Source organism: Podarcis raffonei, chromosome 13 (assembly GCF_027172205.1).
Source record: "Podarcis raffonei isolate rPodRaf1 chromosome 13, rPodRaf1.pri, whole genome shotgun sequence".
Lineage (NCBI taxonomy): Eukaryota > Metazoa > Chordata > Lepidosauria > Squamata > Lacertidae > Podarcis > Podarcis raffonei.
Genome location: NC_070614.1, coordinates 30360926 through 30375853, shown reverse-complemented (window position 1 = coordinate 30375853; position 14928 = coordinate 30360926). Strand labels below are relative to the sequence as shown.

The 14928-nt window shown below is 41.0% G+C and overlaps 2 protein-coding genes across 2 annotated transcripts; both read left to right on the top strand.

Annotated features, from left to right (window-relative positions):
• Positions 1-9639: 9639 nt before the first annotated feature.
• On the top strand, positions 9640-10763 carry LOC128400417 (olfactory receptor 12D1-like). Its single transcript, XM_053362600.1, has 2 exons — positions 9640-10562; positions 10709-10763. Exons 1-2 carry the CDS (start codon positions 9640-9642, stop codon positions 10761-10763), a joined length of 978 nt encoding a protein of 325 aa, XP_053218575.1.
• A 2740-nt stretch (positions 10764-13503) lies between these two features.
• Positions 13504-14442, top strand: LOC128400415 (olfactory receptor 12D1-like). Its single transcript, XM_053362599.1, has one exon. The coding sequence runs from the start codon at positions 13504-13506 to the stop codon at positions 14440-14442; it is 939 nt and encodes a 312-aa protein (XP_053218574.1).
• Positions 14443-14928: the final 486 nt, after the last annotated feature.

The following is a 14928-nucleotide window of genomic DNA, read 5'->3' as shown; positions in this document are numbered from 1 at the left end:
TTTTAACAATATGGAGGAGCTGCTATGTGATTTGCTCCTAGGTTGCAGAACATGGGTGAGAAAACGATAATAGTTTCTGTTTCCACATTATTTAATAATTCATCAGTATTAAATTCACCTGCCAAGCAGTAGAAAATTTCAGTCAATCTGACTTTTGCATGAATTCATTTCATTGCTGGTACTGAAAATAGCTTAGAATTGCTATTCTACTTTATGTGCATGGTGGTTGGTAAATTTTGGGGCTCTGTTGAGAACAAATCAGTAGATCTTAAAAGCCTGGCATCTGCCCACCCTTTGTGGAAAGGACTGATTACAAGGGTCTTTCCTCCTAACTGGCACCCTCGATCTCAACAGATTTAGAAATTTGTAGGGAAGGTGTATGTTATGGACCTGATGTGCATGTTCTTACAGTTCTTTCAACCACTTTGCACCCTACAAGGTAGCTCCTACCACATTGTAAAGAGGAGCTCATGCCAAAGAGTAAGATCTAAGGAAGCAGAAGAACATCAGATCCTGCAGATGTTTTCAGTTGAGCAATCTATCATTTAGAAGTGATAGATAAGTAATTGCATGGAGAACAAATGTAAGAAGTCTCGAATTATAGCATATCGAATTAAACGAAATAAAATTGGTCTTCTGCAGTAGATCCCTGAATGATCACAGGTCTTCCAAAATATTTCTAGTTCATTTATCAATGTCCAATATAGTTCTCATGAAAATGCTGTGCAATGTGACATTTGACACCAATTTGGGTGTTTCTCCAAAGGAGAAATGTCTGAGGAATTTCAAGCAAAATCTAAGAAACAACAACCCAGAAACAAAATCTCTATGACTTGTAGTGTGAAAATGTGAGATCCATGAGAGTGTCATTCAGAAAATATATCTGGTGCATGGGCTACACCTCAACACAGGCATGGTTAAGCTCACTGAAATCAGTGCCCATCTCTGTGTTGTCAGAGGTTAGAAACCATACACCAACTTTCTTGAGAGTGTCATTCAACTTAATGAGACTTAGTTCTTAGTAGGCATGTATAGGTCTCTATTGTAAATCTTTAGCAAATAATGGAAACATGGCTAGGTTTTTGCATCACAGAGGAAAGACAATTGGAACACTGAGAGAAAGACACAGAGAGATATAGAAGACACAGAGAGATATAGAAGACCTCCCCTTTGAGTCGTTTGCTTTTCTAGCATTGTTTTGTAAGGAATGTCAAATCTTAAATCATCTAGTGAAAAACAGAGATAGGATCTGAAAATAAAAAAGCTACCTTTCCTCTTGACCATCAGATGGAACGAAGGCAGAATAATTTAATGATTCATTTCCTCAACTGTGATGACCACATTACGCTTTTCTTGCGTGTCTTACATGACTGCATCTCATGCTAACATGTTTTGCATGAAGAGGGATTAAAAAGTGGGGAATGGGCACAAGGGATTAATATGAAAAACAACCTCTTGAGTTTTCAAGAAGAACTGTGATTAAATTACTCTTCTGGGGGGAAAGTACACATTCCCTTTGTAAACAGATGATGCAACTCTAATTATGACCGTGCCACTGGGTGCTGTGAAAGTGTGGCAATGAGATAGGAATCATAAATCCTCATAACTTTATGTGCATGGAGGATTGAACCAAATTAGATCCATCATAGTTTGATGAATATTTGGTGTCAAGTGGTAGGATGGAACATCTATTGGACAGCACTGTGGCCAAGCTGGAGTCTGTGGTTTGTAAGAAGTCTATCACAGTCAGCCAAGGGGAATCCTCATCCCCATCCTCATTTAAAGTATATAAATTGTGCAATTTTAGAGAGTTCTAAAACCAGCAACTCAAATAGTAAAATGTAAACATCCATAAATATAATATAACATAAAACAATCAAATTAAACTACAAAACAGTTGAGATAGGCAGCTCAGGTAGATCAAAAAGCTGGCAGAATGCCAATAGACATGGAGTGTCCCATATTTCAGCAGGCAGGGCATTCCATAGCACTGGTGCTACCACTGACAAATCTCAATGACTTCATAGAAATGTTGAAGAGCATTGGGGGAAGAATAGTTCCTTGCAGCACCTCACTGCCAATCTGCTGATTGGCGGTACCTGCAAACACATTTTTGGCCCAATGGCGACTTTAGTTTCCCTAGATCTGGCATCATTATATCATATTTGCCAAGCCATGGAAGTGGGAATGGTGGGCCAAATGAAGAGTTATTTGGGGCTGGAGGTTCTTCAACTCATGTTATAAAGAAAACACTTGAAGGAAACTGACCACATCCTCAAAGATGCCATCTAGTATAGAGGTGAGGAACCTTTTTCCGGTCCATGGGCCACATTCCCTTTTAAGCCCTTCATGACCACAATACATTAGGGACCACCTCTCTCCATATGAAACTTTCCAGACCCTGAAAGGGGAGAGTTAGCAGACAGGAGAGGAAGTGGAGAGGTGGCAGGGTGAAGGGTATCTAGACTCATTTTAAAAAATTCAAAACTTTACTTGCAGAACTTTCCTCAAAGCAGAACAAAAACCAGTAAATGATACATCCAAACAGTTCCATAAGACATAGGCTCAGCATCTTCTTAGAAATAAAATAAAATAAAATAAAATAACATTAGAGCTGACAAGCATAGCTCTCTCTTATACAGGCTACATTAGCCCCTAAGTCTGTTGAGTTCCTGGAAGACACCTCACTCTCACAGAGCCTGAGAACAATGTCTCAGCTGCCACGCTACCAAGGTGGTGGATTTGCAATTAATTTGCAATCTAGGGTTAGTCACTCACATGATTGCTGCTGGAGAACAACAGTTAATTATGAACCTATCAAGGAGCTCAGAGAGCTCTTTTTGCTGTGAAATCCTTTCAGTAATACACATCACCGTTCTTCATTTCAGTACCAATTAAACAATTATACTTAACAAAGAGTCAACAGGACTGTAGATAAAAGGCATTTGCCCAGGAAGTCATGAAACCAGGACTGAGGTGGAATTTTTATTAATTCAAGACATCAAGCCATTTGCAACCAGTGCAACTTTAACCTTTTTTCTGCTTCCAGCAGTCCTTTCTAACTTGGTGGAAGAGGAGGGATAGACTCTCTCTGTCTCATCTCATGAGTGACATCAGCTGGCCACAGGCCTAGGACAAAGCACTTGACTGGTGCGGTAATGACAGGCTGGAAACTAAATAAGAGGGTTCAAAATGTATTTTATACAGAATGTGAAATATATTAGTTTCACCTTCAACCATGATTAGAGAGTAAATTTATGAAGAAAATATCCTAAATTTAGTTCACACCAGTTTGCATAAAAATTGCCCTTTAGAGTTATATTCAGGCCTTAACATTATAAAATATAACATTTTGGGGAAATGATACAGCCAAGTGATCAGGAATGTTTCAGATGAAAATGACATAGCTCCATTTGTTCCCAGTATAACTCTATAGCAATTAATAATGCAAAAAAGTCATGTGGTTTCATTTCATCTCCTTAATCAGGCCTTCATATTATTATAAAACATGTGTGCTGGGGTGGGGAGTTCTGATCCAAACATTGATCCAAGGGGTGTGACCTGATGGCACCCAGTTCTATTTCTCCATGCTCTTTGAATCAGAAGAATTGTAGGATTGTAGAGTTGGAAGAGACTTCAAGGGTCATCTACTGCAACCCACTGCAATGTAGGAATCTCAGCTAAATCATTCTTGGCAGATGGCCATCCACCTCTGCTTAAAAATCTCCAATGAAAGACAGTCCACCACCTTCTTAGGGAGTTTGTTCCACTGTCAAACAGCTCTTATCACCAGAAAATTCTTCCTGATGTTTAGTTGGAATCTCCTTTCTTGTAACTAGAAGCCATTGGTTTGGGTGCTAACCTCTGAAGCAGAAGAAAACAAGCTTGCTCCATCTTCCATCTTCTCTGTGCTTCTTAAATTGTGGCACCCAGAACTGGATACAGTTCTCCAGATGTGGTCTGACCAAGCAGAATAGAGTCGTACTACTACTTCCCTTGATTGGGACACTATACTCCTGTTGATTCAGCCTTGAATAGCATTAGGGTTTGTTGCTGCTACATTATACTATTGACTCATGTTAAGCTTGTGGTCTACTAAGACCCCTAGACTCCTAGGTCCTGGCAATCCATGTGTCCCACATCTTATATTTGTGAAGCTAGTTTTTCCTGCCTAAGTGTAGAACCTTACATTTGTTCCTGTTGAAATTCATTTTGTTAGTTTGGGGTCAGTTCTCCAATTCTCCAAAATATTATCATTATTATCAACATTAGCATTATCATAATTGCTGGTGCGTGTTTGGTGCTGTACAAATGCTGAAAATGTCCTAGTAAGGCTTCATGGCAGGGGCACACATTCTGTGGTTCACCTCAATTACCAATATGTCTTGGGCCGGCACTGCTACCTGCCTATTTCAACTTTGCAATTCTGGATGGCATCCCCTTGGGGATCATTTTGGATCACTGAGTTTGTGGCATGATACTAATGAGGCATCACAGGAAAGGTCTTCGCATTGCCTATAGTGTCACTATGTATGAGTATGCATTCAAAACAGAGAGAATAAAGTTCAAGACGTGATGATGAGTCAGCCACTGCCCATCATGACAGAATATCAGAATCTTTTTTTTAATATAAAAAGGTTAGTTCATCCAAAAGTTAGTTCTCATTGGTGTGTATGGCATTATTTTTATTACTCATCCCCCGAATGCTACAAGGAGAACCCATAGAACAAGAACCAAAGGAAGCAACATCCACAGCACTTTCATAATGTAACACTTGGCCAAAGCTACACTGTGCCATGGAAATCTTACCTGAAGTATCTTGCTCCTTATTCTCCTTATTATTATTATTAATAATAATAATAATAATAATAATAATAATAATAATAATAATTTTAGCTGCTCAGGGAGGCTAACACCAAATATAAATTACAATAAAACGTAATAGAAAACAACAACAACAAACAGTTAATTAAAATACGGCTTAAAATACAGATTGAAATACAGATTAAAGTGCAGCCTCATTTTAGTAGTAGCCCATAAATCAAGACCATAAAGGGAGGAAACATCAGATATTCACCTGAGCCAGCTCTCCATGCTGGTCCTACATGGGCCAGCAAAAAAGCCAAGGGAAAAATTATATACCAAATCCCATATAAGGGGTCAGAGTGAGTCTAAGCCAAAGGCCAGGCCAAAAGTTGTTTGGAGGAAGCCCATGACTCCCAACTGAGTCATTGTGGATGTTTAATGAAAATGCATTTAAAGTGTGATACATTATATGCCTTCATTACACACCTTTAGGCACCAGGCAAGAGCATTCCTTTTTAACCAGGCCTTTGGTTGATCTTATTGACACCCAACACCCTTTCAGAATGTGGCTTTTTTTGGGGGGGGAGGGTTATTGGGTTACTGCTTTTGGTTTGATTTTATATGTTGTGATCTTGTGAATCACCCTGAGACCTCCAGGTATAGGGCGGTGTAAAAGTTGAAATAATAATAATAATAACTGCTCTCCACATCAAATGGGGGGAGCCTTTTGTGTGGTCACACACAGCCCCCCCTCCCGGTCCCATGCGGCTCCTGGCAGTACAGCCTGGATCCCCCCCCAACTGGACACCTGGAGGTAGCTGTCTACCTCTGCCAGTTACCCAATCCCAGCTGGGGAGGCGTTGCCAGGAGAGAATTGGCCAGGTAAGGGGACACAACAGTGGGTGAAACTTACCCGGGAATTCTTGGTTGGCTTCAGAGCTTCTCCCACCCTGCCCTCCCTCAGTTAAGCCTTATTTTGCAGGTTAACCTCTTCTTCACAGGTACACGGGCACTGCTACGTTATGGTCACTGTTGAAGGGCCGGAAAGGAATTTTCCTGCATTGGCAGGTTTTGCCTTCCCCGTAGTAAAATGTCACAACTTTGGCAGTTTCAGGCCTTGGGTGGAATCTTGTAGTCTATCTTCCCTAAATGGGTGGGTGGGTGTGTGAAGCGGTGACCCCCGCCCCCCCCCCCGCAGCGGTGATCCCAGAGTTCCCCGTTAAAGGGGTTGTTTTGAAGGGAGGCATTGGCCATATGCCAATAGGTTGTCATTGCTCTCCCCTGCGATGGCAGCGAAATGGTGGGCGGGCTCTCTGCTTGAACAGACATTCTCCAGAGCCAGCCCAATCCCCACACATTCTGGATAACCCTGATGTTCCCCAGATCCCCTGCCGGGGACTGGGAGGGATAAACGCCCAATGCCTAAGCCAAGGTCTCCCTACATCTGAAGCTTTAATAAAGTTTCAGCCAAATTTTAATCCCATAACACGTTGTCTTGAGTCATTATTCCACTTGGGTGTCGCCTGGGGTTGGGGGGTCTCTGCCTGTCCATGCAATAATAATAATAAAGTATAGTTCATTTATCATTTCTTCCTCTGCCACCACCATAAACTATCTCAGGGAGTGCAAGATTCACATCAAAATTGTTTGACAGAAGAATTTTTGAAGAAGAATTTTTTGAAGTATATACACTTTTTTGTTCCTCTCAGGTCTGAGTACAATAATGTAGCTTTTGGGGGAAAAGATAAAAACCAGCAAAGCAGAGCTAGAAGACAAAATGGCAAAAATTTCCACAGCTACTATATACTTCCCCTTGCTGCTCAAATATTTTGGCACAAAAGACATCAAAACACAGCAAAATATCAGCATGCTGAAGGTGATGAATTTGGTGTCGTTAAAACCATCAGGCAATTTCCTGGCCAGGAAAGCAACTGTGAAGCTGACAATGGCCAGAAAACCCATGTAGCCTAGTACAATGTAGAACATGGAAACAGATCCTTCATTACATACAAGCATTATTTGACCATGCATGGATGTCTTGTCCACATCTGGAAATGGAGGATATATTCCAAGCCAGACACAACTAATGCCAACCTGAACAAGGGAACAGAAGAGAACAATTGAGTTTGCCAGTCTTTTACCTAACCATTTCCGCATATGATTCCCTGAATTTCTAGCCATATGAAGATGGAGATCAGAATAAGTGATTCTTATTTCTCCAGTCCTGGTGTCTGTCAGGCAAACCTGATTAAACCAAGCTCTTGTGAGATTTTAAGAAATGGGTGAAAGAGGAGAAGGTTTATCTAAAAACTGTGGCAGGAAGTTTACAGTGGTCCGGTTTAGCAACAATCCTTGTTGAACTCACAAGCTAAGTTTGCTATTATAGGGAGTTGGGCTACAGGTGTGTGTGTGTGTGTGTGTGTGTGTGTGTGTGTGTGACAGAGAGAGAGAGAGCACAGTGTGGAAGAATGAGTGAGATATATTTTTTGAGTCTTTTGTGGTCTAGTGGTCCCCCAACTGAAGGAAACCAAAATCCTATAGCGTTATCTCCAAAACCTTTGAGATTTCAAATAAATACAATGAAATCTGAATATCATATCCCCTATGGGATTGTTGATTGCTTATTCACCTGCTAGCTTCAGTCTTCAAAATTACACTCCATTTTGCCTTCCCACCACGGGAATATTTGTTGTGTTATTGTATCGTCCTTGCTGTCTCAAGTGGTTCGTGGTTTCATTGTAATCAGTGACTGGATAAAGTATTTACTTCCACAGTGATATATAGAGTCAATATGATTACAGGAGGGTGTTTATTCTTCAGGTGAATCTTGATGCTACACTGCAGTATTTGGGAATTTCTCTTGCTCTTCTAATTTTGCACTTAGCAAGTCTTTATCCCTTTTTTTACTTCCCAGTTTTTCACCATCAAAGAGAGGAGAAACTGAGCCTCACAGGTACATAATGGGGAATAACTTTGTATGGGAAAGAGAAGAAGTTCTCTTGCAGTTAAGTTCACTTGCACAAGTTGTGGTGGTGGTCACCAACTTGGATGGTTTTAATAGAGAATAAGAAAAATTCATGGTGAATAATGGCTACTAGCCACAATGCCTTTGTTCTACCTCCAGTGCTGGAGGTGGTATGTCTCTAAATGCCAGTTGTTTTGAATCACAAGTGAGGAGAGAGCTGTTATTTGTTCCTTCTTGTGGGCTTTCTGTATGCATCTGGTTGGCCTCTATTAGAAAAAGCTGCTAAACTAGATGACCTTTTGTCTGACCCAGGATGTTGGATTAGATGAAGTATTCTCCTGTCACATCCTTATGGTCCAGGGAGGAGATGGGGATCCAGGAAGGAGATTCAGGAAATCTGGAATAGGTAGGGTAGTTTCCCACTCCATCCATCTGATCCAGAATGCTTGATGGACCTTTGGTCTGATCCAGTAAGGCTCATCTTATGTTCTTAATAGACTTTCTGTTAAGGATGACCACCAACACCACAATCTAGCATTCAAGCCTGCAGAGGTGAGCTAACAATTCTTATTAAAGATCCCCCCCCCCAAAAAAAAATCACTTGAATTTTTGTTGTTGCTGTTGAGCACCTCTAGTGCTGTTTCAGTCCTCCCCTGGAGAATACTGGGCAATATAGTTGCCCTTCCCATTTTACGTTACGGATATTTTAATATCGTTACACAAGTCAAAGCCTTTACCACCTCCTACTCCTCCCATTCTGCCTTAGTTCATTGCTTCCTTTATCCATAAATACGATAACAGAAAATTCTGCCTCAGTGCTTTCATTTTGGCAATCACATAGTTACAGCATCTATTCTCTGGCCTGTGAAGATTTCTTGCATAATCCAAATATGGTATACGTATTTGGATTGTTGGCCACAAATGAAAGGGAGGGTTATTTATGTGCTCCACTTTCTCCCACACCAACTCTATGAAATAGGCTAGGCTTGCCCAAAGGCCATTGTGTCAACTTCATAACGATCACAGTAGGGAACTTGTCTGGCCTTCTAGTATCTGAGACCAACATTTTTTACTAGGGCTGTCTGAAACATTCTGAGAATTTGTTTCCAACCCCTTAACACAAATCAGCTGTTTTGCCACAGGGTGTGTGTGTGTGTGGGTGTGTTTATAGAACAAATATAGAATCATAGAGACTCTGAGGATCATCTAGTCCCACCCTCTGCAATGCAGGAATATGCAGCTCTCCCATATGGGGATTAAACCTGCAACCTTGAGATTATCAGCACCACACTCTAACCTACTGAGCTATATGTTTCCTTAGAGCTGGGACAACATTTATAGGAAGTTCTTTTTTGACCAATCATTGGTCAAAGGTTTCGGATGCAGATGGTTTATGCAGCTTCCTACAAGCTACCCTTCCTGCCAAGCCTTTGTAAGGTAAGTGCCACCCCCCTCCTGAAATTTATGGGGAAATTTATTTTCCCAAGAAAGCAGCACAAAATCCAACCCCACCCCACCCTATTATGATTGAAAGGCATATTTTCAGGAAATTGGGATGGGGAAGAAATTCAGAGGACCAAAACTATTTGATTTTTTCTGGAGTTTTTCTGCCAACTCTTTAACCAAAATTATAATCATCTACTTGGCAGGATGCAGACACCTGTTGAAGTGTTTTCAGCAATATTTCATCGTGGAGAGTGTGGACTCCCAAGAGGATTGTTAGTATGAGCACAGGTGTTGCAATTCTCTCTGAAATGTAAGGAATCACATATTTCTTAGTCCTCTTTATATGTATTCCCCCCCCCATATATAATCATGACATTCTAAAATAATTATTTTATCTGCTTTTTCTAAAAATCCCAGCAACAATGGAGAATCAGACACAGAGCACTCACTTCATACTCATGGGCTTAACAGACCAACAGGAAGTTCAAATGGTCTTGTTTGTTTTCTTCTTCCTCCTCTATCTAGTAACTGTGCTGGGCAACAGTACTATTGTGTGTGTGGTGGTGACTGAGACCAAACTCCACACACCTATGTATTTCTTCCTCGGTAACCTTTCTTGCTTGGACATTTGCTACTCTACAGTCATCCTTCCCAAGATGCTATCTGGATTCCTGTTGGCTCATCGAAGAATCTCCTTTGTTGGATGCATCACCCAGCTTCATTTCTTCCATTTCCTAGGAAGCAGTGAGGCTATTCTTCTAGCTGTCATGGCTTATGATCGCTATGTGGCCATATGCAATCCATTGCACTATCCAGTCATTATGTGCAGACGTGTGTGTATTCTACTGGCTGCCACAACTTGGACTATAGGGTTCTTTCATGCCCTGATGCACACAGTAATGACATCCCAACTTCATTTCTGTGGCCCCAATATCATCAAGCATTTCTTTTGTGATATCAAGCCACTACTGAGACTGGCATGCAGTAGCACACAACTCAATCTTAGTCTCCTCAATGTAGTCACGGGCTCAATTGTCATGATCCCTTTCTTCTTGACACTCCTTTCCTACCTCTATATCATCATCTTCCTGTTACTGAAGGTCAAGTCACACAGAGGGAGATGGAAGGCCTTTTCCACCTGCAGCACTCACCTCACAGTTGTAGGTTTGCTCTATGTGCCAGTTTTGTTCAATTACCTCCCTCCAACATCAGGAGACTTACCTCAGAGAGACATGATAGCCACCCTCATGTACAGTGTAGTTACCTCTTTCTTAAACCCTTTGATCTATACCCTGAGGAACCAGGATATGAAGTCAGCTCTGAGGAAAAGCCTGGGGAGATTACTGATCATTGTGAGGATACAGATATTGATGTGAAATCTATTTCTCAGTTTGTAACACTGTCAGCTGAAATAGGATTGAACAATCTGAGAAATGATGCAGGCCTGTAATGAGAAAATAGGGTTTTGTTTCTGGTATTGAGAAGTGCATGGTGGAGGAAAGAGATAAAGAGAAATACAAGCCCAGACCCTGCTCGCATTATCTAGGGCATTCCACTTTACATTTGCCCTTATTACATTAGATGGTGAGGACATATCTGGCAATCTAATCCACCATGTTTTTTATTTTATGTATTTTATTTCTTTGTTTATAAAACAATCTGACCTACCTTTGAGTCGTATGGCCCCTCCATAATTTGGGCCCCAAGCTGCTCTGTATATATTGAGTCTCTGTCCCATATTCTTTATAACAGGGGATCCAAAAACGGCTATAAAAATTCCAAATTTTGGTAATTTGTAGAGACAAGAGCTCCTGCAAAGTGGCTTAAGCCTGCCAAACTGCACACAAATAAGCCCAGAAGTTTTTTTCTTCAGGTATATAGCACTGCAGAGAAACCTGATTTTTTTTTCCAGTAGCAGCAGCAGTTGGAAAAGTGTTCTTTTTAAATAATGATAATGATAATAAAAATAAATCCAGACATGTTTAGTGTTACAGAGGCAACATTCAACATTTGGATACCCTCACTTCTTGCAAAACATGTGGACTTAAGGAAACAGAAATATAGGGAAACATAGTTAGATAGTCAGAAAATTCACAGTGACAAAGCTATAGAGGTTTTTTTCTGGGGTCCTTGATTTGAATTGTGGAGTTTATTAAGATCATGTTTCAACTGGGGAGAATGCCCCCAAATCATCCAAATTTACCTTTTTTGAAAGCTTCTCTCAGCATTATGATAACAATGGAAAGGTGGAATATACATTCTCTCTCTCTCTCTCTCTCTCTCTCTCTCTCTCTCTCTCTCACACACACACACACACACACACACAAGCTTATCCCTTAATTTCCAGGCTTTATTTTCTAGTCTGAACTATTGCTTGATCAACAGACCCTCTAATAAAGTTGCCTGTGAACCATAACAAGTTTCTCCTCTGTTTTTATTCTTCTTCTGAATAATTTAATCAAATATCATCTTGGAACTTTTACTGTAATTGTTTGCAAGAGAAATATTATTCTTGGAAGAGCAATATTTTTCCCAATGTTCTTATTCTGGGGCACCAAAGCAATAATTTCACCCCCCCCCTCGAATTCAGAAAAAAAATTGCATTGTGAACAGTGTTTTGTTGTTTCCTTTTCAGCCTGCAGCACAGTGCCTGTTACTTAGATCTGTGGACAATCAGTAGCCTGACTGATTGATCAGTGATTGGAAACCCCACAGTCTATTATTCTCTAGTATCATATACCATCTGGATGCATATTTGGTACATGTCCTTGGGGAGTGCCAGTTTCAGAGCCAAGCTGTCATGTTTATTAATAGGTTAATTTGGCACTTCATTGAGTCACTTTTGAAGGTTAGATACAAGAAGGGAAACAGTTAAGTTTCAGGTAATAACCTATTATTGGCACCTTTCAGGTAATAACCTATTATTGGCACCTTTAAAGGTGAAGAGCTGGCCTGATGGTTTGCTCTCTGGGCTATGGGGCCCTGGTGTGGGATGGTTAAGTTCTTTACTGCTCTACCCAGTATTTAGAGTAAGTTGAGTCATTTAAAGTCCAGAAGGTTAAAAGGCTGTTTAGTGAAGACAGAGATAAAGAATAAAAATAAAAACAAATTTCTGGCAATAGTTAAGGAGTTAAGAAGGAGCGAATGATTTTGCTGGTTCGCTTGCCTTACTTCTTTCTCATTCTGTATGTTGCAGTCTGCAGTGCCTACTGATGTTCATGATAATTTTGGTTCTGCAAGCCACCAAGGTGGGAATGGATGGTGATTCCATTGCTGCAAGAATATTATGGAAGTTGTGCAACTAATTCCTTTGTCACTTTTAGAAGCCCTTTCTTAATTAATGTATTCCATATCACTACTACTACCAGTTGAAATGGACTAAGTAATTGGTCTCCAGTGCATATAATAATATGGTGTGGGACTCATGAAGCCAGTTCTTATATACATTTTGCCTCAAGGGGCTAATGTGCCCCTGGCCATTACAGCTATAGAGATATAGCTACTTTTATTTATAGCACTGTATTGTTAGCTACATTTCAGCAGCATAAGCACTTGGATAGGAGGTACACTGTCCTTCAATGCATCTTCAATAGAAATTCAAACAGATTGGTAAGTTTCAAGTACGGACAAATGTTGAGAGCAAACATTCAGAAAATATCTTCAAAAAGAGAGAGTCAAAAATGCATCAAAAATAAGAATCTTAAAAATGAGAAAGGGGTAAAAATCCAAATTGATTCCTGTGAATGCAAAACCTGTAAGGATGTGATTAAATTTGTCCGTTTTGTTTAGTGGGTTAGATCCGGATTTAATCTTGCTTAGTGGAGATCCATTGAAATAAATTGGATTTGAGGTATTTAGCAGTACTACATGGAAAAAGGCATCATGCATATCCCTACTAGAGGCTGCAGTGGAGGGCTTATTCACACTTGCTTTTCCTTGACTCTTTCTAGGCATGGACCACACTTTAAAGCTCCATGTCTGAGTAGCTCTTATTTTTGCTCTGGACCTTTCCCCATGAAAACCTGCTCTTAAAGCTCAATCAGAGCAAATAGCAATCCATGGAAAACTCAAATTGATTGAGCACTAAAGAGCATGTTTTTTTCAGGGAAAGCTCTGGGGCAAAACAATAACACTTAGACACAGAGTTTTTAGGCACAGACTTGTGTCTGGAAACAGTGGGGTAAAAGTTAAATGTGGATAAGCCCTGACAAGGCATTTCAGTTATTTATGTTGTGTCCTTACTAAAATCTACAGGTTTTAACAGGCTACCACTTCTGTGAAAACAGATGAAGAACCAGACAGAAGTGAGCCAGTTTATCTTACTAGGCTTGACAGATCTCCAAGGACTGCAACCTTTTCTCTTTCTACTCTTTTTGATGTTGTACCTCATGAGTCTGCTAGGAAACAGTATCATTTTGTTTGCAGTGCTGACTGAAGCTCACCTCCACACACCCATGTACTTCTTCCTCAGCAATCTTTCGTGCCTGGACATTTGCTATGCTACAGTCACTGTGCCCAAGATGCTGGCAGGCTTTATATCTGGACCTCAGTACATTTCCTTCAGCGGATGCCTAACTCAACTCCATTTCTTCCACTTCACTGGAAGCAGTGAAGGTGTCCTTCTGGCAGTTATGGCCTATGACCGCTATGTGGCTATATGCAATCCTCTGCGTTACATTGTTATTATGAACAAATGCACATGCCTATTGCTTGCAGCAGCTTCTTGGGGCACTGGATTCTGCCATGCACTCATGCACACTGTGATGACCTCCCGGCTGCACTTCTGTGGCCCAAACCTTGTCCAGCACTTCTTTTGTGACATCAAGCCACTGCTGAAGTTAGCTTGCAGTAGCATCCAGCTCAACATCAGCCTTCTCAACACAGTCACTGGCTTAATTGTCATGATCCCATTCATCCTCACACTCTTCTCCTACCTCTATATAATATCTTTTCTCCTTCTGAAGGTCAAGTCAAACAAAGCAAGATGGAAAGCTTTCTCCACATGCACATCCCACCTCACAGTTGTGAATTTGCTCTATGTGCCTGTTTTATTCAACTATTTGCCTTCCTCGGGAGATATACCACTGTCAGACATGATATCCACCCTCATGTACAATGTTGGTGTCTCAGTATTAAATCCCCTTATTTATACCCTGAGAAACAAGGAAATGAAATTAGCCATAAGGAAAATACTGGTAGCTTGTTGCTGTCAAAAGGTGAGATGACATGTCAAAAGGTGAGATGATAGGTGAAATGTGAGAGCAATAGTTCAAATGTGAGGCTGTACTTCAGTGATATAGCATCTTCTTTGGATGCAGGGGGTCTCAGATTCAATCACCAGCATCTTCAGGTAGGGCTGAGAGAGAATCCTACCTGAACAGAGTGGCTATAGACTATGACCCCAAGATTTCACTTCTGGCCAGTTCCAGCCAGCATTCAGCCAGCATTCAGCATGAATGTGTGCGTATGTGAAGTTAGGACTCTCTCCACCCTGCAATGTGCATCACATTACACTTTGTTTGGTGGCCTGGCTAGGGGGCAGGGGATTGAGGCACCCCTCAAGCCAACCCCTGGCCATGTCACACCTGCCCGGCCAATCAATGCTGGCAGGGTGTATGGCCATGGGTGTTTTAAACCGCAGCACAGTTGGGGGGCTAGGGCCATGCCATGACCCCAATGGGTACCCCCCGGGGTGCCTCTATTTGATGTAA

Bases quoted from the DNA above. Each gene is read 5' to 3' on its own strand.
- LOC128400415 (XM_053362599.1), top strand. From the start codon at position 13,504: ATGAAGAACCAGACAGAAGTGAGCCAGTTTATCTTACTAGGCTTGACA.
- LOC128400417 (XM_053362600.1), top strand. From the start codon at position 9,640: ATGGAGAATCAGACACAGAGCACTCACTTCATACTCATGGGCTTAACA. The intron at 10,563-10,708 runs GATCATTGTGAG...GAGAAGTGCATG, and splicing joins AAAAGCCTGGGGAGATTACT to GTGGAGGAAAGAGATAAAGA.